Source organism: Sabethes cyaneus, chromosome 1 (assembly GCF_943734655.1).
Source record: "Sabethes cyaneus chromosome 1, idSabCyanKW18_F2, whole genome shotgun sequence".
Lineage (NCBI taxonomy): Eukaryota > Metazoa > Arthropoda > Insecta > Diptera > Culicidae > Sabethes > Sabethes cyaneus.
The window spans coordinates 169929142-169954697 of NC_071353.1; the positions used below are offsets into that span (position 1 = coordinate 169929142).

At 40.6% G+C, this 25556-nt stretch overlaps 1 protein-coding gene across 1 annotated transcript in view; it reads left to right on the forward strand.

Annotated features, from left to right (window-relative positions):
• The window catches only part of LOC128732427 (uncharacterized), a 52740-nt gene extending 27299 nt beyond the window's left edge, over positions 1-25441 (forward strand). The window contains exons 6-8 of the mRNA XM_053825677.1: positions 9668-10390; positions 24088-24694; positions 24749-25441. Coding sequence (XP_053681652.1) covers positions 9668-10390; positions 24088-24694; positions 24749-25441 — 2023 coding nt within the window. The remainder of the gene's footprint in view (positions 1-9667; positions 10391-24087; positions 24695-24748) is intronic.
• The last annotated feature ends 115 nt before the right edge of the window (positions 25442-25556 follow it).

The following is a 25556-nucleotide window of genomic DNA, read 5'->3' on the forward strand; positions in this document are numbered from 1 at the left end:
ACAATTTCAAACCAACCTTCAGGTGACTTCCAGATGATTTTCAAATGCCTTTCAGACAACCTTCAGTTGGCTTTCAGAAGACCTTCGGACGGCCGTGAGACGAGTTGGAAACTACTTAGCCGAAATCTTCAAATAATTTCAAACAAATTTTTAGACGATTTTTAAACAATGTATCAATTGGTCTTCAGACGTTTTCAAGTGACTAAGACGACTTCCAAATTTCCAATGATTTTCCAACGTCTTTAGACAATGTTTAGACTTTGTAGATGATTTCCCGGCGGCTTTCGGACAGCTGTAAGACGAGTCTTAAATTACTTTGCACAGACCTTCAGACAACTTTAAAACGAATTTTGGATGATTTTCTGACAAGTTTTAGCCGTCTCAGCCGTCAGACTACTATTAGATAACTTCTAAATGCCTCTCAGACGGTTCTAAAGCGCCTGTTAAACGTCTTCCAGATCGCTTTCAGATGATTTTTGGATAGTCAGACGACTTTCTGATTTATTACAGGTGATTTTCAGATGACTTTTAGACTAGATTCGGACGGCTGTCAACCGAAATTATTTTCCACGGACCTTTAGATGACTTTCAGACGACTTTTTCAGATGGCTTAGACAATTTTTAGATGTCTTTCAGGTGACTTAGGATGTCTTTCAGGTGATAGGAAAACTTAGATCGGGTTCCATATGACTTTTTGACGTTTTCCAACTAACTTTTAGAACACTTTTAGACAATATTTAGTTGACTTGCAGACGGTTTTCAGACAACTTTCGTCCGGCTGTCAAACAAACTGTTTTCTGCATACTTTTAGACGATGCTTAGACGACTTACGAAAGAGATTCAGGGGGCTTTTCTGATGATTTTCGGGCAGCTCTCCGATGACTTTCTAAGTACAACATTTAGATGGCTGTCAGGCGGATTTCAACAGACCTTCAAACCAACATTTAGGCGACTTTCAGACTATTTTTAGATATCTTTTAGATTTCTTCAAACAGGTGTTTTAGATTAGACACCTTTTAGACAATTTTCAGTCGGATTTTCAGAATTTCGAACGGTCGTGAGAAGAGTTAGAAACTACTTTACAAAAATTTTCAGACGACTTTCAGACAGCTTTTGGACGATTTTCAGAAGACTTTTAAGCAGGCTTCAAGCGACTTTCAAGCAAATAAAATCGCTAATAAACGACGCTCAGATGATTTACAAACAGTTTTCAGATAACTTTCAGGTAATCTTAAAACACGCCTCTCAGATGATTTTTCAACTTCTTTAGATAATATTTAGATGATTACTACTAGATAATTTACGGACGGCCGTTAGAGGAGTTTAAATCTACTTTGAACAGACTTTTAGACGACTTTCAGTCAACTTTTCAACGGTTTTCAGATTACCTTCAAATAAGTTTCAGCCCGCTCACAGATGATTTTCAGACAAAAATGCCTTTCCGACGGGTCTGCAACGCTTTTTAGGCGTCTTTCAGGTGACTGTTAGAAGGTTTTTCGACGCCTTTAGACAATATTCAGCAGATGATTTTCAGGCACCTTACAGGTAATTTTCGGACGCCTTTCAGACTTTCGCCCAGTCCAGACTAGTTTTGGACTCAAACCAAAATACTTACCACAGACTTTCAGATGACTTTTATAGGCTACGGGAGGGTATTTTCAGCGGGATTCTAATTCCAGCCTATTTGCCTTTATTTTCGGCAACAAAAATACTTTGCCGACATACAATTTTAATATGCTATAACTATTTTCTCAAGACTGTTGTAAGTAATCTACTATTTTTTATTCAAAGAACGTCAAAACCACCTGTTCTTCCACTAGTACTAGGTCATAGGCCGAAAAAATAGATGCCATCGCTTAATGTGCTGAAAATACCCTCCCGTTCCCTACTTTTGAATGACTTGAAAATAGCCTCCAACCAACTTCCCGGCAGTTTAAATCGCTATCAGAATAGTTTCAAACGACGTTGACTTTCAAACATTTTTAGATACCTTTCAACCAGTTTTAGGAAACGATGATTTTAGATACTTTCAAGTGGGTGTCAGATGACTTTTGAATCGCTTTCAGATAACTTCTAAACGATTTCCAGGCGGATTTCAGGAATCATTAAAAACTTTGAGAGGTCTTGCCAATCAGTTTTACATAATATTCAGGAATGTTTTTACGAGAGCTTTTAGACGTTTTCTAGTTGGCTTTTTGACGACTTTTAGACGGATTTCATATGACTTTTAGATGGCTTGCAAACGATCCTCGGATAGCTTTTAAATTAATTTTAGAAGAGCTCAGACGACTTTCAATCTGGGATGGAGAATCAATGATTTCGATCAAATCTGCGAGTTATCGCCACACGCACAGATTATTTTTCGCCAATTCTCTGACGAAATTTACGCTACTGTTTGAAAACTTTCAAACCGACCGATGATTTCCAGATAACTTTCGGATGACATTTAACTAAATGCCTTTCAGACAGCTCTCAAACGGCTTTTAGGCAGTGATTTTTAGACGGTATTGAGATTTTACATGACATTCAGTTGGCTTGCAGTCGACTTTCGGATAGCGTTTAAATGACTCTCAGAAGAGCTCAGGCGAGTTCCAGATGACATTCAGAAGACTCAAATGTATCAGAGGCCTTTTCGACACATTTTCTGACGACTTTCGAATGGACTTTAAACGGCTTTCAGACGACTTTAAGGTCACTAAGAGCGCTTCTAGGAGAACGACGTTTAAACGACTTCCAGGTGGTTCTCAGAGGATTTTTAGATAACTTTCAGATAACTTCTAAATACCTTTCAGATGGTTCTCAAATGCCTTCAGGATGTCTTCCAGAGGGCTGTCAGACGATTTTTCGACGACTTTAGATTTAACGAGTTTTAAATGACTCTCAAATGCCCATTAAACGACTTTTAGGTAACTTGTAGAACATTTCCAAACGATGCTTAGGTGACATTCAAACGACGATTTTCTAGTGACTTTTAAATGAGTTTTAGAGAGAGATTGAGCCTCAAACGACTTCCTGCTGAGTTTTAGACAACTAACCTAAGCAGCTGACGTCTGTTAAATTAGTGACTAGAAATGGTCGTGAATAAATTGCTGCAACTGAAAGCACTGGAACTGTGCTGCCAGCTTACAAATGCTTCAAACGATTTGAAGATGGCATTCAGACAGCTCTCGAATAAATTTAAGTCGACTTTTCGATGATCCCCAGATGACTTTCAGCCGTATTACAGAAAACATTAAAACAACAGTCAGATGATTCGGCAACGATTTTCACATATGATTTCAGATGACTAATAAATGTTTTTCAGACGGCTTTTAGAGGTTTTTCGGAGTCATTTCAGGCAGTTTTTTTACGACTTTTAGACGGTATTCAGATTTCAGATGACTTTCAGATGGATTCCAAACGACTTTTGGATAACTTTTAAATAACTTTGAGACGACTTTCAGATGACAGTAAAAAGACAGTCAAATGAATCAGATGGCTTCTTGACAAGTTTCAGACTTTAGACATACGGACATTAGGCATAATGGACGCTAGACATAATAGATGGTAGGCATAATTTACAAAACTTCGCTTTCCTATGAATACACATATGAGCTAATCATCGCCCCCTCACCATACTATGAGAACTGGGGCCGCCTATTTAGCATAAGGTCATTTCGCATAATGATGTTTGGTATAACGTCGTTTGCCAGAAAAGCATTGGCGTAAACATAGGAAACCATTTAGCAGTAAAACGTTTGGCATAATTTCGTAATTTTTTTTTATGATTTTTCATAGATGATTCAGCAGAGACCGCGAGACGGTCGCGAGCTGCGAGTGTTGCCTGCGAGAATTTAAGATGGCTCGCTAATCACTTTCGGACCACCTTCAAAAGACTTTCGAAACGATTGTGAGATGACTTTCCAATGATCTTTATACAACTTTCAGCTGACTTCAGGCGGTTCTCAGATGGGTTCTCAGATTTTGGGAATCTTCCAGGTGGCTTTCACATGGTTTTTCGACACGATGTTCAGGACAATTTTAAGTCGAATTTTACACGTCTCTCATACGACTTCCGGTCAGCATAGACGGTCAGATGACTTTGAAACTATTAGGTGCAGGGCTTGAAAAGTGATCGCAAGTTGAATGTGACTGCCGTGAATGCGAACTTTCCGCATTCAAACTCCGCTTTTTGAACGATCATTTGACTGTTTTTTTGAATTCAGTCATTCTGCCGCTTGCGCTGCTGCCGTCTTACAATTCATGCGGCATCTCAGCAAAAGCAAACAGTCGATCTCCCGTTTTGCTTTGCGCTTTGAGAATATAAACTGCAAACTGACTGGAAGCATACGGTGACGTATTTTTTCGTTTCTCTTTTTGTCTCCAAATCGTCTGCTCACAGTAATAGTTTGTCACCCGGACGTCGGTCCGACGCAAGCAAAATATTTGTTTGTGTTGGACGGAGTCCGACCGACTTCTTCCATGCACATGTAGTGGTTGTTTTTTTGTAGTATTGAATCATACGATTGTGCGGTTGCTTTTCGTTAGCGTGGTGATTGCCAGTCATTTGACTGTTTTGCAGTCATTCGCTGCTTCAAACGGTAAAGGCAACTTGATCGAAACGAAAATGTCAAAAAGCTCTGGAACACGTTCGTTCTGCTGTGTGCCATCGGCGTTTGACTGAGCAAACTGCCAGTTGTGTTATGCATAGCGTTCGTATTCCACCTCTAAACGGACGGTGTGAACTTGAATGCGCGTTGGTGTGACTGCGGTAGAAAAAAAGGATCGGTCGAAGCCCTGATTAGGTGTACAACTGAGTCGTCGCTGTTTTAATGAGTTTTTCTTTAGCTGGCGCTCGTTAAACGAATTGAACATGTTCTGGCTGATAGGTCCGAGGGTAGATAAAGTGTGTGCGGTGCATATTCTCGGCGATAATGTGAGTTTGTGAGCTCCTCCGGAGCATCGTCCTTCTGCGCTTGATCGTGATAACGGTATATTATATTGCTGAAGTTATCAAGTAGATCATATAAATTAGAATTAGTCGTATCAATAAAAATACAAACCTGGTTTTTACATCATAACCAAGTGTATTAAGGAAAAAACCGCAACACACGTGTTGCGGTATACCTTTTTCACCCTCTAAGTGATATTCGTAAGAAAATTCCCTCTGTAAAATAAACGATTTTTGGTGGGTGTCCGGCAATTCCCAAAACCAGGCATTGATTTGTTGTCTCCTTTCAGGTCCTGTTTTATTGCCACATAAGTTCCTATATCCGGAATTCACCAGGATTGGTTTCCGATTAGCTACTCTTCCTTCGCGACGCTTGTTTTCCCCCCATTGGTCGTTTCGTTAATGCTTTCGGCTTTGAAGTGGTTGATAAAGCTGGCACCAGTTGAACGTTGGTTTAAATCCTTAGTGAATCTGGATCACTTTCCTCGCTTTTCGTGTCGGAAGTTCCGTAAATTCGCAATTGATCCAGAGCACCAACACTGAGCATTTTGAATTTTTGCTTGCAAATTTATTTATGAGACTACCGATAGTGGCTGAGAAAATTGACATATTGAGTGCTACTGCTACAGGAAATACAGCTGATATGAGCTACGTACGAAGCAGCCTAGTTTTTACGCCAAACTATGCGAATAAACGTTCATCAAAACGACTGATTGTCCGCAAAAATTGGCGTTTTTCAGTTAAAATAAACTTGCATTGAATTACAAAACGTTGTCGGCCCATTTCTTATGAATAATCTTTATTGAAATGACAGATAATTTAGTTGAAAATGTTAACAAATACGGTTATTTATCTTAAAACAATATAAACGCGTTTTCCCAACAACGATGGTGATGGTTGTTACTTCAACTATGCATCCATGGGCAGTATTAGAGTACAGGATAATTACGGGGCTAGTGCAACAATCCTACTGACTCTATCTAGCAACACCACCTAGCCGAGTTTCGAACATACGACGACTGGCTTATTAGACAAGCATCGTACCTCGAACTCAACTAAGCGGTTTTAGACACAAATTGTACTTTTTTCTCCGCCTGTTGATAGTCAACATCGACTGAACAGTTTAATCTAACTGGTTTTCTAACCGGGACGCCGAAATGACTTGATGACTTGGTAACTCCTACCATGCCAGGTTTTGCTGAAGAAAAATCCGTAGTTTTAACATCTGTGTTTTAATCACAGAAGAAAGATAAATAAATTATAAATTATAAAACTATATCAAACTTTTGTTTTAAATGGAAGTTTGACCGACATTTGTTCTTCATATAACGTGTTTCTCAGTTTTGCTAAAAAGTGACATTTTTTATCGCATAGATATTCTTGATTGCATTTGAAACAAATTAATACTTTTTTGAATCGAATCAGTTTATGATACCTACATTTCAAATTTCCTCTATATTATTCACGAACGCATAATCTTGACTTTCGTTATTCGCCTTTAGCCTTTATTTTAATTCTTTCATTTTTCGTCGTTTGGTTATTTTGTATTTTGGATTTAATTTTTCGTTTTTTTTGTTTTGCTAAGTGTACTCCGTCAACTTTTCCGCCGTTATTGTCATCTTCTTGTCGTTTTTGTTTGTTTTAATGTAATTATGATCACTTCAACAGCTTGGGTCATTCGTGGTTTCTGTGGGACTGCAATTTGAACCCTAGTCCTCGACGTGAGAGATGTGAATGCTAACCACTACACCGTGTTGACCTCGTTTGCTGGTCGTTTTTCGTTATTTTTAACATCTGGTATTCTATCATCGCTTTTTTGTCTCTATTCAGTGATTTGTTTGTCATTTTTTATTGCTTTTTGTGTCGTTTTTGGTTTGATGGCATCGTCATTAGTGACTTTTTGGCATAGCCTGTCACTGTTTTGCTGACTTTAAATTGTTTCTCTAATACCTTTAGCCAAAGGCTACATATCTATTTACAGTCTTTTCGTCGTTTTCCCAACAAACATTTTTTCTGAACAGTAGTTTATTCAATCATTGAACAGCTAATTACCTGGTAACAAGCACCTGATAAGCTGTTATTCAACAAAAATGTTTGTTGGGGTGTATGACTTTTCTGGCAATTTTGTCGTTGTTTGTAACGTTTTTGGTGTCTTTTAACCGTATTTATGTCGTCTTTCAACTTTTTGCCTACTTGTCTTCACTTCTTCGTCATATCTTTTCGCAGGCATTTCACTGCCTGTTCGTCGATTATTTGCTGTCGTTTCATGGTTCTTTGATCGTCTGTGCATTGCATTTTGCTATCTTGCATTGTCTGTTATCGTTGCTTTTTCGGAACCATTTATCCGACTTTTTGTAATCTCCTTATTGCCTTTTCTCCGTATTCATTATCTCATTGTCATTTTTCTGTTATATTTTTATCGTCTTTTCATGATTTTTTTTGCCATCTTTCCATTGTATTTTCGTTTTATGACATTTTGCCGCCTTTTCTTCGTTTTCATTGTCATCTTTTTATTATCTCTCGTCCTGCTTGTTGCCAAGGCAACAACATTGTTGTATTTTTCTTGTCTTTTCGTTGTTCTTTCGGCCTCTTTTTGATGACGTATATTCGTCATGTTTTTGTAGACTTTTTTGTATGTTTCATCGACTGTTTGACAGTTTTTAAATATCTCTTTTCCATTTTTGTCGTGTTTTTTTGTTGTCTTTTTATCGTATTTTTGCCATCTTTTCATCACAGTATTTTGCCGGTTCTTCGTAGTCTTTTCTGTTTATTTTAGTCGTCTTTTCATCGCTTTCTGAAGGTCCAAGAGTTTTTATTTGTCGCGTAAAAAGAGCACATTGAACATTAATGCATATTGAACAAGGATTCCATCTACTTGATTAAAAAGAACAACCTTATTCGCTTGATTTTGAAGTTCTATCGCACTACAGAAATCAAAGTACGGAGTTGCCAAAATGCGGGAAAAAATAAAAATGAAAATATTTAGCCAGAAAAATATCAGTATTACTATAAATATCTGCCGTCAAAGCGGAACTAGCATTTTTCGCTTTTTATTAACAGCAATAAAGCAAATCTTTCATTTTTAATACACTTCTCATTAAAGAAAAGTATTCAATTCGCTTCTTTCTCTCAGAAAGAGTAAAGTTATGCTTTTCGGGATATTATTCATTGCATGAGCGTACACGTACTTTTTGTCACTAAATGATACTTTCCGCAATGCAATGATCTTTTCCGCAAAGTTTATGAAAACCCGTAGATTTGAGCATTTGATCCGTATGTCCGTAGAAAATTCCTAAATCCGTAGAACTACGCATAAATCCGTAGATCTGGCATCACTGTCTAGTGCCGAAGCAAGCTTTTCTCGCGTTTGAAACAAATGCTCAAGGAGCAATATTACCAATTCAGCCTTTTCGAAGGTTTTTGGCAGACGAAGCTTCCTTCAGGCGGATGTTTGTCAACGTCAAAATTGCCATCTTTGAAGCGACGGATCCGATCACGGTACGTTGTTTCACTTGAAGTGGCATTTCTGAAGACTTTTCTAGTTGTTTTTGCTTTGCTAAGAACTACGTGATTTATTTTAAAAATTAGTGACGCTACTGTGTAACAAATGTTGTTAGGTATACTAGGTGGTTTAATTAAGGTTTCTGTAGAGTCAACGAGTAGCTTTATAACTAATCTGGGTAGCGAATGATTGCGTACTGCCAGTGCTGTTGGCGAATTTCAATTCAGCATTTTCCCCACAGTATTAAAAAACAGTCCATGGTTCCGATGTACCATACAAATCCGTGAAACGATTTCAAAATTAAAAGCCTATATGCAAATCTCCGGCGGTGCATACAAATTGGCTGTTCTGTTGGTCAACTTTCGGTCTCGCTCTCGGTTCTTTTTTCCTCGTTTACCTCACGTTTTTTTTCATATCGCGTCGGCTAGTAGTCCATTGCACCCGAGTTCATAACGATTATAATCACTGTGCACAGCGCAGCCAGCCAGCCAGCCAGGAACATCGTAAATATGTCGAGCAGATAACTAACTAAACGTTTCCATTAGAGTAAACAAAACAGATTGTCCCGTGCCCCGTGTCCTGTCTGCTGTGGTGCTAAACGCTCCACCAAACCATCATCATCACCATAGCGATAGAGAACTGTCAATAGGCGAGCAATGGAGATTGCTTTGCCCGTCGCTCGTGTCGCAGGGGAAAAACGAGAGCGCACCCAGCGTGAATCAGCCTGCTTTGGTTTCCTGTACCATCCCGTAATAATACCATGTGGGTTTAAATTTCACACAAACTGTCTATTCTGGGTGTCTATATCTGATCCGTCTGGAAGCATTTACTCGAAACGGATTTTTTTTCGAAATACACGATTAGGGTGGAGTACGTTTTTTTTCGAATTCAATAAATGTACTAAACATCTTGAAACTCGATAGCGAACCAAGCCATATTGCACCGAAAATAGTTCACTTACTCTACCGGAACGTAAACGCACATCCACTCAATAGTAAACATAAGCTCATCAGGGAAGACCCTTCCCTATCCATGCTCAGAAATAAAACAAAACAAAAAAAAAAAACGACTTGCCTCTCAATCTAAATGCATGCATAGCATGCATGCATGCTTGCATGCTTGCCTGCCCATACTTGCGAGCAGGCAAACTGCCCACTGAAAACCCATAACCTGGAAAAATTCTATATTTATCTCTCCATTTCGTTTTTCCCCCTATCTTCTTCCTTTCTGTGTAGGGAAAATGATGAAAAACCAGCTACGACAACACTGGCAGCAACGGCAACGGCAGCAGTAGTGGCGCGCGCTATCAGTAACGGTAACCTCGGCCGAGGGGACTCAAAGGGGATCAAAGTGACGACGACAAGAACCAGCAACAGTCTGGGCGAGAAGCTGAACGAAGCCGGCAGGCGGCGTGGTGGCGGTGGGGGGGACGATAAAGTGAAGCACGTGAAAAGCAGTGACGGCGGCGGAGAGGAAAGCAACGAGGCAACCACAGCCTTAGGCAACAACTTCCGACTGCATACCGATCGGGAGAGAATGCATCAGTCCGCTGAGGTGTGTCGGATCAACAGTATGTTCGTCGGTGGCAGTGACGGTGGCAGTGGAAGCAGCAAACAACCGCTGGTGCTGCTGGCCCCAGCGACAACAGCAGCAGCGAAACAACGAATGAACCAGAAAGTTGGTGACGGTCAAAGTGTCGAGAGCGTTATTGGTATCGGTAATCTGGCAGCCAGTACCGGTGATCTTCGGCGGTTCGGAAGTAGTTTGCGAAGTAACCGCGGTGGAACCACCAGAACTAACGGTGGCGGTGGTGGCAGTGTAACGGATTTGCGATTTGTAACCACAACCACAGGCGGAAGTCAGGCCAGGCCGGATCTGCTGCTGCCGGCGATGATGATGGATTCGAAACCGCTCACGGATATCAATCATAATCATTTGGCCAAATGGAGCGCCGAAAGGTAGGTGTTGATTGAGGGTGATGGGGGAGGGGTGGAGGTGGATGCAATAGACATCTAGGTGAGGATTAATCGAGCGAAAAATTAATCTGCAAAGTGTGGATTTCAAAATGCGCTCTTTTTTATAATTGGTGAATGAATGCATTTGCCCGTACGATGATCGACGATCACGCCCGCCGACCGAGCGGTGCAGTTGTTGGAGGGCAAGCAAGTGATTTAATGTAATGTAGTGCTGTAATCGATGCTATTTTGTTAGAAAGTTGGGAAAAATGTACGCAATGTGTGAAAATTGAAAAAAAAAAGGATTAGGCAACAGCGATTTTATACGCGAGCGAATTTCGGAACACGTTGAGAGCTTTGTGTACTTATATGCCACTGTTAAGCTCGAATTTTCTGGTCATAATCGTTCGATGTCATCTATTAGTTAAGTGTTAGAATGCCAAATAAGTGAATTTCAGTTATTGTTAGTAATGGTGCTAGATGTAATTAGTACTATGTAAAGATGTAATTAGTAGACTAAGAAATACGCAGTATTTTAAAACAGTTGCTTGCTGTTAAGAGCTTGAAATTCTTTCGAGTTTTGCCGTTTTTCACAGGACACCCGCTAATTCTATATTTCAAAAAGTTTCGTCAAATGCGTGGCATTGTGTGTTTTTTAGCGTCTTAATAGAATCTGAAATGCCAGGATACATTTTTTTCATTGAACTATTTTACGGGAATGCCGCCATGGCTGGGCCACCTTTCGGCATTCGCTCATAACTTCCGTTTCAAAAGGAATTTGGCAATCTATCTACTTTGTTTGTTGCAAAGGTGTAAAAATAATGTATGTTTTTGGAAAATTTTGAACTGATTGCTAGAAAAATATCAACATCACAGGTATTTAGGTTGTTAAATTTGGGCCATATTATATTGCTTCGGCCATCGCTAAAAATCCATTTCCGTTTTCGTTTGCCATTTCCGACGTGGCGGTTAGAGCTAAGTCAGTCCAAGACTGAGAGGAGGAGTTAATGAAATAATGATGATAATGATGATGATGATGAAGAGAGATGAAAAATGATAGATGGATCGATTTTGTAAATGTGCTTTGGCTTGGACATTTTTTATTACTTGTATTATAAAATATTAGTGGAGCTGGATAGCAATACATTTTCCAACCAAAACAACCACAAATGTACCAAATGGAAGACAAATCTCAAACCATTAGTGGTGAACAAATTTCATCTTCCGTCCCCCTAAATTGAGTGCAGCGCGAGGTGGGTGTTCGCGGTAGTCGACAGAAGCTGTACACCATAGAGCCAACAGCCAACCCCCGAGACCAAACAGCTAGTATGCAGTATTTAATATGGGAATCTGCCGCCAAATTCCAACAACCGACCGCTACCAAGCGCTTCTTTTTCCCTGTGGTCTGCTGCCGAGATATATGTTTGCAATTGCGTAGAACGGTCGAATGATCAATCATGTCAACTACATTCATGTTGCTACATTGAATTATTATATCAAAATAATTGGCAAGCTTCATCACTAATGTGCATCTTTCATTTCTGTAAAGATACAAATCAGCCCTGGGACCTGGCTACACTTAAGCAATCCTCCAGATTATGGTGAAAATCGAGGCAATATGTATTGAAATTCTATATAGTGAAACGAAAAGAATAAATTTTACTAAGAAACGGTTTCTATAAGTGCAGCTAACAGGGCAGGATTATTCTATGACCTTCATATGAAGCCCTACACACTTAATACATTTTCAAAATTTTGTTTGTTAATTGCACTTCATGAAATGATTCTTGAAAAAAGGTTCACTGCTCTTCACAAAATTATTCGTATTTGGAACCTGGAATTAAATAAGAAGAAAACTTATCTAATTTAATTCTGCTATGTACATTTATTCTTGACAGATACGTTTTTCGCCTTCGACTTGTAGGCTTCTTCAGTGTTTGAGTTTGAAAACAGACACTGAAAAAGCCTGCAAGTCGTAGGAGAAACACGTATCTGTCAAGAATAAATATACATAGTAGAATTAAATTGGATAAGTTTTCCTTTTATTTAATTCCAGGTATCGTATTCTACTAAGACGCTCCAAAAACGTCAGTCTAATTTGGAAGCTTGCCGTCAGGACAGATACGGGGTGGCTCGACTGTTGAATGAGAACCATTTTCGTCGCACTGTCGTCAGGCATTTTTACGGCATGCCCGGCCTACCGAAGCCTATCGTCTTTCGCGGAATGTATGATGGGAATCTCTTCAAGCAGTGCCTGTTCACCACTCTCCGCTTTCAGTTCGTATTCAGATAAATATCGTTCGAAAGACCTCCCTCTCGAACACGGCAATGGGGTGTTTGTTCTCCATGAGTAGCGTCACAGATTCATGTTATGCTTCAAAAATTACCGGTCTAGGGAGACATTTGTACATTGTCAGCTTCGTACGTCGCCACTTGAATACGCCACTGGATGTTGTCCGCGGTTTCCAGCGATCCCAAATACACGAACTGCTCTACCACTTCTAGTTCATCGCCGTCCACGGTTACCGTCCGTGGGAGGCGCGCGTCTGTCTATTTTGAACCTCTTCCTTTCATCTATTTGATCTTCGATGTATTTATTTTTAGCTCAGCCTCGTAGACTCCGCTTTCGGTTTGGCATAGATTGCCTCCGTCGTCGCAAAGTTTTTGGCTATGATATCAAAGGCAGCTGTGAGGCTTAGGAGTTGGTTACCCAAGATTAGCCACCACCTAGTCTCAAGCTTCGCTGCGGCTCGAAGGAACTCAATAGTATCCCCGAGCTTCGCATGAATCACATCATTCGATCCAACTCTAAACTCTAGCTCTAATCAGTCGCAGTAGTTTGTCCGGAAAACCATGTTCGTACATTTTCTGCATTTGCTGGTCTCGAACGACTGTATCAAATGCTGCTTTGGAGCCAATAAAGATGTGATGCGTGGGCACGTTGTATTCCCGACATTTCTGCCAGATCTGTCGGGTGGTAAAAATTTGGTTCGTAGTGGCGCAAGCCCCCATGAAACCCGCCTGGTAATTCCCTACGAAACCCTGTACTATCGGTAACAGTCGGCGGCAAAGAGTTAGGCAGCGTTTACCAGCGTTGTGTCGCCTGCGATAGTTGCAGTAGTCTAGTCGATCACCCTTTTTGTAGATGGAACAAACCGCTCCTATCATCCATTCCTCTGGTAGATTCTCCTCCTCCCAAATTTAGGAAATAACCCAGCGTAAAGCCGTTACCATCGTTTCTCGGTCATACTTATAAAGCTCTGTTGGTAGTCAGTCCTTAGCGGTCTAAAGACCCGATTTCTCGTCCTCCTGGACCTCTTGGAGATTAAGTGCTGGGCTATTCCTAGCGCAACTTTCGTTCTGTCTCTTTTTTCTTCTTCTTCTTCAGCAGCATAAAGCCTGGGTGGCTCGTGCTGTTTCAAGCACTCGTCTCCATTCAACTCGGTCTTGGGCCACTCGTCGCCAATTTCCTAGTCGTCTCAGAAGTCGCAAATCGCTTTCGACCTGGTCGAGCCATCGTGCACGTTGGGCCCACCTGTTCATGGTGCCGGTGGGGTTGTTGAAGAGGACTATTTTCGTCGCACTGTCGTCCGGCATCCTTACAACGTGTCCGGCCCACCGTAGCCTGCTAACTTTCGCTAGATGTACGATAGGAGTCTCCCCAAGCAGTGCCTGTAGCTCGTGATTCATACGCGCCTCCGCCACTCTCCGCTTTCAGTTTGTACTCCGCCAAATATCGTCCGCAGCACTTTCCGCTCAAACACGGCAAGGGCGCGTATGTCCTCCGTAAGCAGCGTCACGGCTTCAAGTCCATAAAGAACTACCGGTCTAATAATGGTTTTGTACATTGTTAGCTTCGTGCGGCGGCGTATGCTTCCTGATCGTAGCGTTCTACGAAGGGCAAAGTAGGCCCGATTTCCCGCTTGGATGCGCCGCTGGATCTCCTTACTAGTGTTGTTGTCCGCAGTCACCAGCGATCCCAAATACACGAACTCCTCTACCACTTCTAGTTCGTCGCCGTCAACGGTTACCGTCCGTGGGAGGCGCGCGTTTGTTTCCTTCGAGCCTCTTCCTTTCATGTAGTTGGTCTTCGACGCAAAAAGTACGTCTTGTACCAAAATTTCTAAAAGGTGATCCCACAGTAGTGAGTGCTGTCACATCTGTCTACTTTTTTATGAACGGGAAACATTACAGATTGTTTCCATTTTTCGGGTAGCTTCGCCAGCAGTTTTTTCCCGTGTTGTGGACCTACCACCGCGACCATTATTTTGATCTATTATGGCGATTCCCCCGGGGGGTGACACGTTAAAAATTATGGTCAACGGATTTGCAACAGAATCAGCGCATCTTTTTAGTACAATCGTCGGATCCAACCGCTACAGAAGATTTTAGTTTCCGAATGGCAGATAGAACGTCTTCGACCGTTAAGCTAGTAGCTCTGACGTTAATAGCGTCGCTGGACATAGATCTCAATGCCAAGTTTATGAATTGCTCACTGGCAGAATCAGCTTTAAACACATTAGAGAAAATAAAATAGATTGCAGATGTCCTCACGAGTGTCAGCTACATTAATATTAAGAAATATAACTTTCGGGAGTCACCTTGTGTTACGTTTCTCGTTCATTAAATTCCAAAAGCTTTTTGGATCGCGCTTTAGATCAGCTACAGCCGAGATGCTGAAAGCTGATTCATCTTTTTTTTTGTTTGATTATAGTCACTTATCTTTGTCAGCCCAGATTTAGCAATATATGTGAAACCGCAACCTTTTCGGTAGACTGGATGCAGGGCATATTGGTCAAAATCTCTAAAAAAGGAAACCTAATTGAATGCGGTAACTGTCGTGGCATCACGGTGCTCTGTATTACTCTCAAAGTACTCTGCAAGGTAATTCCCAATCCAGGAGAAGATTGACGCCAGGGGCGGAATGGGAGCCAAAGGGCCCACCGGGTCTTTGAGATTAGGGGCCCCAGTTTGCAATATTCTCATGATAGTAAATTAACACAAAAAACGACTTCTACTCAAAAGACATCTGCGCTACAAGGACGGTAAATCGAATGAATATGGGCTCTATTTTGTAAGTCATGTCGTGCAATTCGACTCGACTCAGGCACTATCGAGTGTCGAGTACCGGGAGAACGGTTAGCATAGCGGCTCGATGCTCGAAACAAAACAAACTCAATCGTTATTAGGACGGAGTCACCAGCTTCTAGCGTGTGCGTCTTATTAGTGCTTCACGGTACTTTAGTTTGGACGCATTTTTGTTCAACCCAATCCTTTCATAACAGCCTGTAGCGGCATGTGAACAGCCCACATGAGGAACCATTACGTTGATAAAGTCCCCTGTGAGGTTAGAATGACCATTATTTTACGGTCGATGGTATCATACGCAACTTTGAAATCAATGAAATAATTGTGCGTTGAATTCTGTATTCAAGGACTTTTTGGAGGATCTACCGCAGCGTGAATATTTGATTCTTTACTGACCGTCCTTCGGCGAACCCGGAAGAGCACTATCCACATTCTGATGAGTGCCACTGTGCATCTTTGCCACCAATGCAGCGTGTTCCTCATCTATCACCCATTTTTATTTCTGCAGATTTTAAGCTATAGGGTTAATGACATGCAAAATTGCAAGTATCAAATAAGCTGATTTTATAAATGATAGGATGTCAACAGTTCAATATATATGAGTAGCTTACTGCGGCTACACGTCAGAACAGAACAGTTCATAGTGCAGACGATTCCCGCGCCGAGTTAAAGCTATCCCTGAGATTCAACTCTTGGATTCTCCTACAAGAATCCTGCTTCTATAAGCAAGGTATTCTGTGCGAATCCTGTGCAGAATTTCTTCACACGATTCCAATGTGAGGAATCCCAGAGACTGCGCAAATCTTTTTGGGACGTCCTGGTACAGCTGCGGAAAAAAGAACTCACCGTCTAAAAACTCCAGTACGAAGAGCACGTGCCCGCTAGTCCAGAGAAGAGGTTCGCCAGCAACGACAAATGGAGTTTCTACAAAACGGTCAGGTGCAAAAATTTTGCCATAGATGATAGATGGATCAGATATTTACCCTGCGTCTAGTAACTGACGAGTTCCGGGAGTACAACTTGCAGGTTTATCATATTTTTATGGATTTCAAGGCGGCATACGATTCAGTCAAACGAAATGAGCTGTGACAGTTAACGCTAGGACATGGTTTGCCCACAGAACTAGTTACGTTGATTCGTGTGACGCTGGATGAGTAAAAATTATGAGTCAGAATAGCAGATGAGACCTCGTGTGCCTTTTGATTTTGCGGATGGCGTCGATATCACCGAAATCAAAAGTAGAGCAGCGAAAGAAGCCTTTAGGTCATTTATTCAGAAATTGGGACTTACCTTTAACACCGCCAAAACGAAGTACTTGGCGTGGAAATCCAAATGGTGTTGGTGCCCAAGAGAAACTGGATATATTTTGGAATGCTCCTGACATGTGACAACGATGTAAGTCGCAAAATAAAACGACTAATAATTGCAGCTGCGAACTGGCCTTTACGCAGGTATTACATTTAATAGCTGAAGTCCCGTAGCTTGCAAATTCGCATAAAACTGACGCTCTAGAGAACACTAATCCTCTCGGTGGCTTTTTACGGTCATGAATCGTGGACGCTAAAAGAAGCTGATCGACGAATGCTTATGCTATATGTTATGCTCGACGAAAGAGAAGCCAAAATTATTTTAAGCAGTGAATCAAGAAGCAGGCCGTAGACTTCGGAGTAGACATCGCACTGATAGTTATGCGCTATCGAGGATGATGCACGTTCAGTTGGTGTTCGAGTGGTTTGAAAAAAAGGCAGCCCAGGATTGAGTTCTGGAGGACCATAATTCATTCGGCGCAGGATCGATAACGGACCGTCGCCACTGAAGTAAACTACATATGAAGCCGACGGTTCAATATTTATGAGTAGCAGGGACGTAAAATGTACTGGTTGGTGACCAAAATCTGAAGATATTTGACATTATTTCTTGTGACCAGTCATGCGGCACATTTCTAGTACACACGCACCGAGAAGAAATACCAGAATAACGACAACATCGCTTGCTCGTCGTGTCGCACACATTTCGGAGCGACAGAGCCACGCTTCAACATTCTAGCAGCATGCATGACCAAAGGTGTAGTGGTTTTTGGTATTTTCGTGTGCTGCTTCATTCGTATGCCTACAGCTTTTCCCCAAATAATGCGGATTCAAAGAAGAACGTTCCCAAACTTGAAAACGAACTCTACTGCATATATTCCTACAAGATCTTTAAAGTAGTGGTCAACCACGAAACCGTGGAAAAATTCGTTACATAAATTTCAGGTGAAAAACGCATCAATAATTACACCTTATTCTTTATTCTCTATCGCTTGTCCATACTATTCCAGCTAGAACTGTATGCAAAAAGAGGCGAAAGCCTGTCACTTCTATACTGTGACACTTTTTTCGACTGGTCACAGTGAAATATGAATGTTTGCTTATTATCATGTACGTGTGTATGTTTGTATGTTTGAATGTTCCACCATAACTCCAGAACGCCTTGACCGATCTCCACCAAACTTGGCACACATATTCCTTGATATAAGAGAATCAGCACTGGGGGGGTTGACAAAAGAGGGGGGGGGGGTTCATAAAAGGGAGGAGCCCATAACTCCGAAACGCCTTGACCGTTTTTCATTAAACTTGGCACACATGCATCTTGACATAAGAGAATCAGCACTTGAGCGTCAACAAAAAGGGGGGGAGGTTCCCTAATAGGTGGGGGAGGGTCCCTAATAGGGAGGAGGCCATAACTTCGAAACGCCTTGACCGTTCTTCGTCAAACTTGGCACACATGTTCCTTGGCATAAGAGAATCAGCACTGGGGGGTCAACAAAAGGGGGGGGGGAGGTTCCCTGTTAGGTGGGGGAGGGTCCCTAGTAGGGGGGTGGCCATTTTATTTTTATCCATTTACCATTTTATATAATTTATCCGTACAATAGAAAAAATCAAAATACGAAACACTAAACTGCAATGTTCGCTGCTGTAGATTTGTCAAGTGTAGTTATGCACCGAATCAAAGTGACCTGTAGAAAAAGTGTTCGATCACTAGTGCTAATTGTTGTTGGCCGACTCTGTTTGAGTCCCAGGGGCAATCATTCAAACAGCGTGGAGTTCATCTGAGAACACCATGTTTTTCCCATGGTAAACTTTATGTGGCATGCTCCAAAGTGGGCTTAGCCAATAATTTGTGCATACTTGCTCCTGGTGGTGACACTAAAAGATGAGATGAAAGGAATGACAGGTTTGTTGTATCCATGGAAGAAACACTGTTGCACCTTCTACTTTTTTGCCTTTCTACTATATAAATATATAGTATAAAGGTATAGAAATCACTTGGAAAACCGGAAATGGAAAGAAGGTCCTGCGGGCCGAATGTCATATACCATTCGACTCAGTTTCGAAAACTGAGCATTTTCTGTGTGTGTGTATGTATGTGTGTGTGTGTGTGTGTATGTGTGTGTGTGTGTGTATGTGACGCTTTTAATCTCACTCACTTTTCTCGGAGATGGCTGGACCGATTTTAATGTTCTTAGTGTCAAATGAAAGGTCTAGGTGTCCCATTGGTCGCTATTGAATTTCATACTGATCGGACTTTTAGTTCAAAAGTTATGTATAAAAATATGAAAAATATGGGACTTCATTATCTCATAGGTCCCTTAACCGATTTGAACAAAATTGAATGCATATGAAAGAGGAGCCTTGCAAACCCTTAACTTCCAAATTTCATGACGATTGGGCTTGTAGTTTGAAAGTTACATAAAGAAATGTGAAAAAATAGTATTTAAAACATATTTTTGTAACATATAAGCATTAATTCAATGAAAAACATCACACATTTTATTATTATTTGAAAATTACTACTGAGATCTATCAAACGAAACCGAGTTATTTAAAATCGGACAGTTCATTCAAAAGTTATTTAAACTTTAACACTTAAGCACCGTATATTAAACCGTTAAAACGTGTGAATTCAAAACAAATGTTGATTGTATTCAATGTGTGTGATGTATGTGTGTATGTATGTATGTATGTATGTATGTATGTATGTATGTATGTATATATGCTTGTATGTATGTATGTATGTATGTATGTATACAGGGATGGCACCTCCTCAGAAGAAAAAAAGAGAAGAGAAAAATTCAAACTGTGCTCAGTCTTCAACGCGATTTATTCTACTCCGTTTCGTTTTAACTGTGCTCTTTCTTGCTGAACGCAGTTGTATGAGCAACCGCACACTGTGCTACTCATTGAGGAGAATGTTAATACACTTTGAATAAGTTGATGCGATGCGCTGACGTATGACAACTACGGGTAGTTTTAACATGGGTAGTGCGTTGAGAAAAAACGACGATTGTTAGTAGCGGTCATTGCCATCAGAAAAATATTAATCCATTAATGCAGTTGAATCATGATTCTTACATTTAGTATATTCAGTTGAGTTTGGCTGCCCGTGAACGCGACTGCATCATATGGTTAGGCATGTCACAACGGCAACAGTGCGAAAAATGTTATTTAGATATGGCAACATTTGAATTCCCATACATATGCTTCTTGTCGCGTACCAACAGGAAAGTCCCATTATAAACAAAGGCAATTCTCCGCTAAGATTCAAAATATAACGACTTTTGATTGTCTTGACGCCTCTGAATCTATAGCTGCTGTACGCGCACCGGTTGTTTTGTTTCCAGGTTTACTGCTGTAGCTACCGAGAGGACCGGGAGCAAAACCGAAAGTTGCTCATTTAAAGAGCGCATTAAGAAATTTTTCTGCACGTCAGTTTTTCTCATTGTGTTTAGTCTGTTTCTCATTGAGTGGATTTGCTTCTCATTTCTGAAAGCAGTTCTGCTCATTGTGTGGAACAAAAAAAGTTGCACTTTTTGCACAATGAGTGAGGAAATAACAAGCCTGTATGTATATATGTATGTATAGATGTATGTATGTATGTATGTATGTGTGTGTATGTGATCCCAAGCAACAATGTGAGTTTGATTGTACTCTTCTGGTGGTTTTCATGACCAATTTTGGTCTTGAATGTCATCATAAGAGTGTAATAAAACTCAAATTGTTACTTGGGATGACAATTTACAATTTTTAAATTTGCATTGAAATTCAAGAAAATATGTTTCTAACTTTTCTGAATCAATTGTCTGAAATTTTTGAAGCCTCTTAGTGGAATACGAAATTTGAAATTAAAGAAAAGAAAAAACTTTTACCGACTAAATCCCACTATTTAATATTTATTCGCAACAGATACGTATACGCTTTGAAATAAGATGCTGTTGAAGCCTGCACGTCGTAGGCGAACTACGTATCTGTTGCAAATAAATATTAAATAATGGGATTCAATCGAAAAGCTTTTTCTTTTCTTTGATTTCAGATTTCAATTGTCATTTTGTTCACTTGCTGTTACTCACAATTGTACACGAAAAGCAAACAGCGAAGAAAAGCAGTTAATTTAAGCATGAAGGTATAGTGGTGTATAGGATTAAAAATGAGTTGATTTTTCCAAATAAATTTATACAAATTTCAAACAAATTTTGCGCATCAATAGATGCTCTTTTCAATCAATAGATAGAGCTTAGAAATGTTATATGCAAAATAGGAAGTAAACGTTGCACGGTAGTAATTTTGTAAGATTTGTTTTCGTTAATGACATTTTAAAGGACAGATGTCTTATGTCATGTATCATGTTTCAACAAATAAATCAAAAATGACAAACACTGAAAATCATATCGATCATATTTCCCATTCTCAAGCATGTTTAAGGCGCAGCTTTTGCAACCCTCTTGTTTTCCTAACCCTCCAACATTGTAAAAACGATGCGATCAAGCTAATGACTATCTTTTCATGAAAGTACATTCAAAAAAGCATAAGTTTTGATTTTCATGCAAAAATAATTATCTGAAGGAGCGCCAGCTAAGAAAAAGTTCAATTTCTCTTTTTCATATCTAATGCTCTATTCAGTTATTTTTTCTAATTCAGATATATTGCAAAATTGAAGCCAAGCAAACTAATAGTAAAATTTTGAGATTAATCATTTTGTTGTCGATATTCTTTGTCTTCAAAGGCGAAGTATAATAATAATTTTTTTGAACTCTTGTTTTTCAAAGATGCTAACTTTTGAACACATGGTATTAATTAATTAGCAACAAATCTGTTCTGAACACATATTTCATATTGTCAATTCAAAACAAGTTTCCTATGTGGCTCTGAAGCCCGAAAGTTTAGGCCGACCGATTATAAAACTAAATAAGGTGTTACAAGTATCTACGCACACAAGGAAAGAAAATTTAATTATTCTACGCAATACGTTGTGAATTTTACTGGCAAATAAGGATTTTGAGGAATACGGAACGGATATTTAAAAATATAGTCAAGTTAATTATACATAGATGTTCCTGAGAAATTAAATGATGATTATTGTGACAGTAGAAAGGCTAGGTCACGCCGCTAGGTGGATTAATTCGGGTTTTTTTATTAGGAAAGGATGTAATACTAAACTAATAAATAAATAAATAAAAAATGGCTTTGTTTTTCTTTCTTTATAGGGTTTTATAGGGACTTCCGTAAATAAAACAGATGTGCAGGTGGCCGGGTAGACAAAAGAGGGGGAGCTGACAAATGGGGAGGAACGTCCGAAAGAGGCGTTGTATTTTTGCATTATAAGCATTTCGGTTACAATAACCGATGTACAAATGGCTGTGAGACAAAGGCTCCCCGAGTAAGATTGGGCACTCAGCTAGTTTTCTGTATTAATCAATTTTTAGAAAAAATTCTGATCGATTGATGCAAAAATCCATTGAAAAAAGCGTGCAAATCATAACCACTTTTCGTTACATGCTCATTTCTCGTACTTCTAAGCTAAAGTGCACCCCAATATAGAAAACAAAAACGTAGTTCTACGTTACAAATTAGTAAGACTTTTGGTAGGGTATTTTGTTCCATATACGGATTCATGCAGTAGTTTATACCCGCTGCGTTGACGTTTTAGCTGAACCTTTATATTGCCTCGTTTGAACTCGTTTGAACAAACAAAAATTCGGCAAGCTATTTGGAAGTATTCTTACATGTTTCTGTTTTTCAAAAGCGGTAATCAACGTAATATAAAGAACTATCGTGGCATAACTAGCCCCTCTGCGTCATGTAAGCTATTCGAAATAACAGTAAGCACTGTCGTTCTTTAGCATCCGAAAAGCTATATTACTGTCGATCAACACGGATTTGTGCTGGACGCTCGGTTAGCACCAACCTTCTGGATTTCACGTCGACCTGCAAAACGCACATACAGCAGAAGGCTCAAATTGATGTAATATACACCGATCTGAAGGCAACGTTTGACCGAATAGACCATCCAATACTTTTACGGAAACTTTCTGGGCTTTCTTTTCTCTCCATTCTGAAATAAATCGGGTGTACCACAAGGCAGTCACATGGGCCCATTGGCCCATTCCTCGCTGTATTTTAACGACGTGACATCACATCTAGGTGTAAGTTGGGATACGCAGGCGATCTGAAATTATTCCTAGCTGTAGGTGCATTGAAGACAATCGCAATCTCCAACGTTGCCCGATAACTTTGTCAACTGCTGTCACAAGAAATCGTCTCAAAAGAGTTGAACATATCAATGATCTGGGTGTTGTTCTTGACGCAAAGCTTAGTTTGAACATGAATCGCTCGGTTATCATTTGCGAAGCAACCAGAAAGTGCAGAAGAGGTTTGACTTCAACGAACCTATCGCCTGTATTCGTGCATTCTCTTTGGTGGAGCGGAATTCGATGAATCATCAGCCAAGTTTTACCAAAAAATTGTTTATACTATTTGTAATTTATGTATGTATGTTCTCTGATTGAAGATTATGAGGTTTTTATGCCTGCATGAGGATTGCGTCAATTGGCCTTTTTTCATACAATCCTTGGAGACCAATCAAGTCAGATGGAATGAATGAATAAATAAATAAGTATTTTAAACCGTTCTTCAAGAAATTTCGAGTATCATTTTCCATCATAAAAAAGTCAGAAAGCAATTTATTATATTTAATATATAATATACCTTCTTACAAATTAGCGGCGTGACATGAACAGATCATCATCAACCGAGACAATAGTTTTTCAATTAGTGTTGAAAAACGTGCCGTTTAGGTCAGATTTCTGATTCGGTTTCTAACGAGCATCATTGAACTAATCTTTCAGATTGTTCTCAAGACACACCCGGGGCTATTTCGGTATTCTTTTTGCTTTAATTAATTGCTTTAGAAGTCATTAGCGCTGGATTCTCTTCGTGTCTACAACGTTTTCCTGCGATCAGTTGAATTGTTATGCCGTACTGCTCTAGCTGTGTTGCACTTAGAATAAAAATGTTATTTATACTTGAAGGCAGCGCGTCTATGTAGTATTCACCGATTCACAAGGAAACCGAATTGAATTTCCGTAAACCATTTGACATTTTCAAACACAGACTATTTTTAAAATAGTAGGCAGTTGCAGTGATGGAAATTTAGTATCACTTTGCTACACTGTAAAATGTGGTGAAGCCGTACCGTACCGAGTTTAAAAATTTCTTAGTAGAACAGTTTAATACTGTTCAACGATAAAATAATATGATAATACTACGATTATATTTTCATTCTACATTCCCATTTAGCATCACCATATCACTCACGGAGAACGGATTCACCCTGAGCAGTGGAGGGCCCGGCCGAAGTGTCGGCTCAACGGATACCCTGTACCGGAGCGCAAAAGCCAGTTCGGCGACCGGTTTAACGGCTTCGGTCCGCATACGTAGCAACAGTCACTGCAGTGATCTGCACAAAACTAGTCAGAACTACAGCAGCCGGACGGAGTTGAATCGAACTTCTCCGACTCGCCGACAGGGAGCAAATTCACCAAAGAACTGCGGTAATGCTGGCGGTACTGCGGGAGGAGCACCCGCAGAGCCCATCTACGCTGTGGTTGATTTGAGTTTGAAGAAATCTCGACGATTGAAGCAATGGGGACAAGCGTCGGGTGAGCCCGACGTTGTTGAGACCGAACATCGGATTAAGGTCGAAATGGTGCGTGATCGGGAAACTGGCCGGCTTCAGGAAAAGTCCAGCAGCGACAGTCCGATAGCGGCAACAAGCGGTGCAGCGTGCAGCGCACCGACTAGCAACAACGACTATGAGGAGTTGAGTGAGTTGACTATTGAAAATTTTGGTCTGTTCAGAGACGATCAGGATAATTCGAACGACAGTGAAAATATCTATGAACCGGTAGGTTAATTTATCTCACCCTAGAATTACACTAATTTCCCGTTTTAATCGTAGATCAACATTCCGGAGATTCCACTGTCATCCCGAAACGCTTCACCATCGGCCACTCCCTCGCAAACGAACAGCCTCTGGCGCCATTTGAAGAAGATGAACATCAACCAGCTGATGAAGCGCCAACCGGAACCAAACCAAAGAGACGAACCGGACACCCAGCCAGCACTCCCACCAACGTCCGGGTCCGTTAAAGCGTCCACTTTCAGTGAGTTGAGCAAAAAGTTCGGCCACCATCGGCGTTCGATCAAGAACCGGATGCGGGTGCTGGTCGATCGGCAGCACAGTCATCCACCCTCAACGGGGTTCGAAACGAACAACAGCAGCGTCAGTTCGCTGCCGAAGCAGATGACCGAATCGGACGGCGACGGTAAGATGCTGCGGAGGAAAACGTCCACCGACAATAGCAACAGTCGGGGCGCTCTGTTCAGTACGTTCGGACGAAACAAAAAGTCGCGCAAGTCGCTTTCGTTCGATGATTTCATACCGCGCAAAAAGCACCAACAGCAGCAGCAGCAGCATCATGTCGGTGGAGTGGGATTGGTTATTTGTAAAACCACTATTGCGGACAACAGTAAGGCCCATGACGAGCTGCACCGCGAGCTGAAGCGGCAACTGTCGAAACGATCCGATAGCAGCACCGGTAGTGCTGCCAGCAGCAGTGGTCACGAGAATAAGAATAGTTTAGAGCTGTAAGTTAGGTAAGTTTTTTTTCTCTGTCTCTAGTCTAGGTTGTTTCAATGTTTTTTTTTCACTTAAAGTTTCGACAGTAATAAAATTACGCCGGTTTTCCGGTTGTTTTATTTAGTGT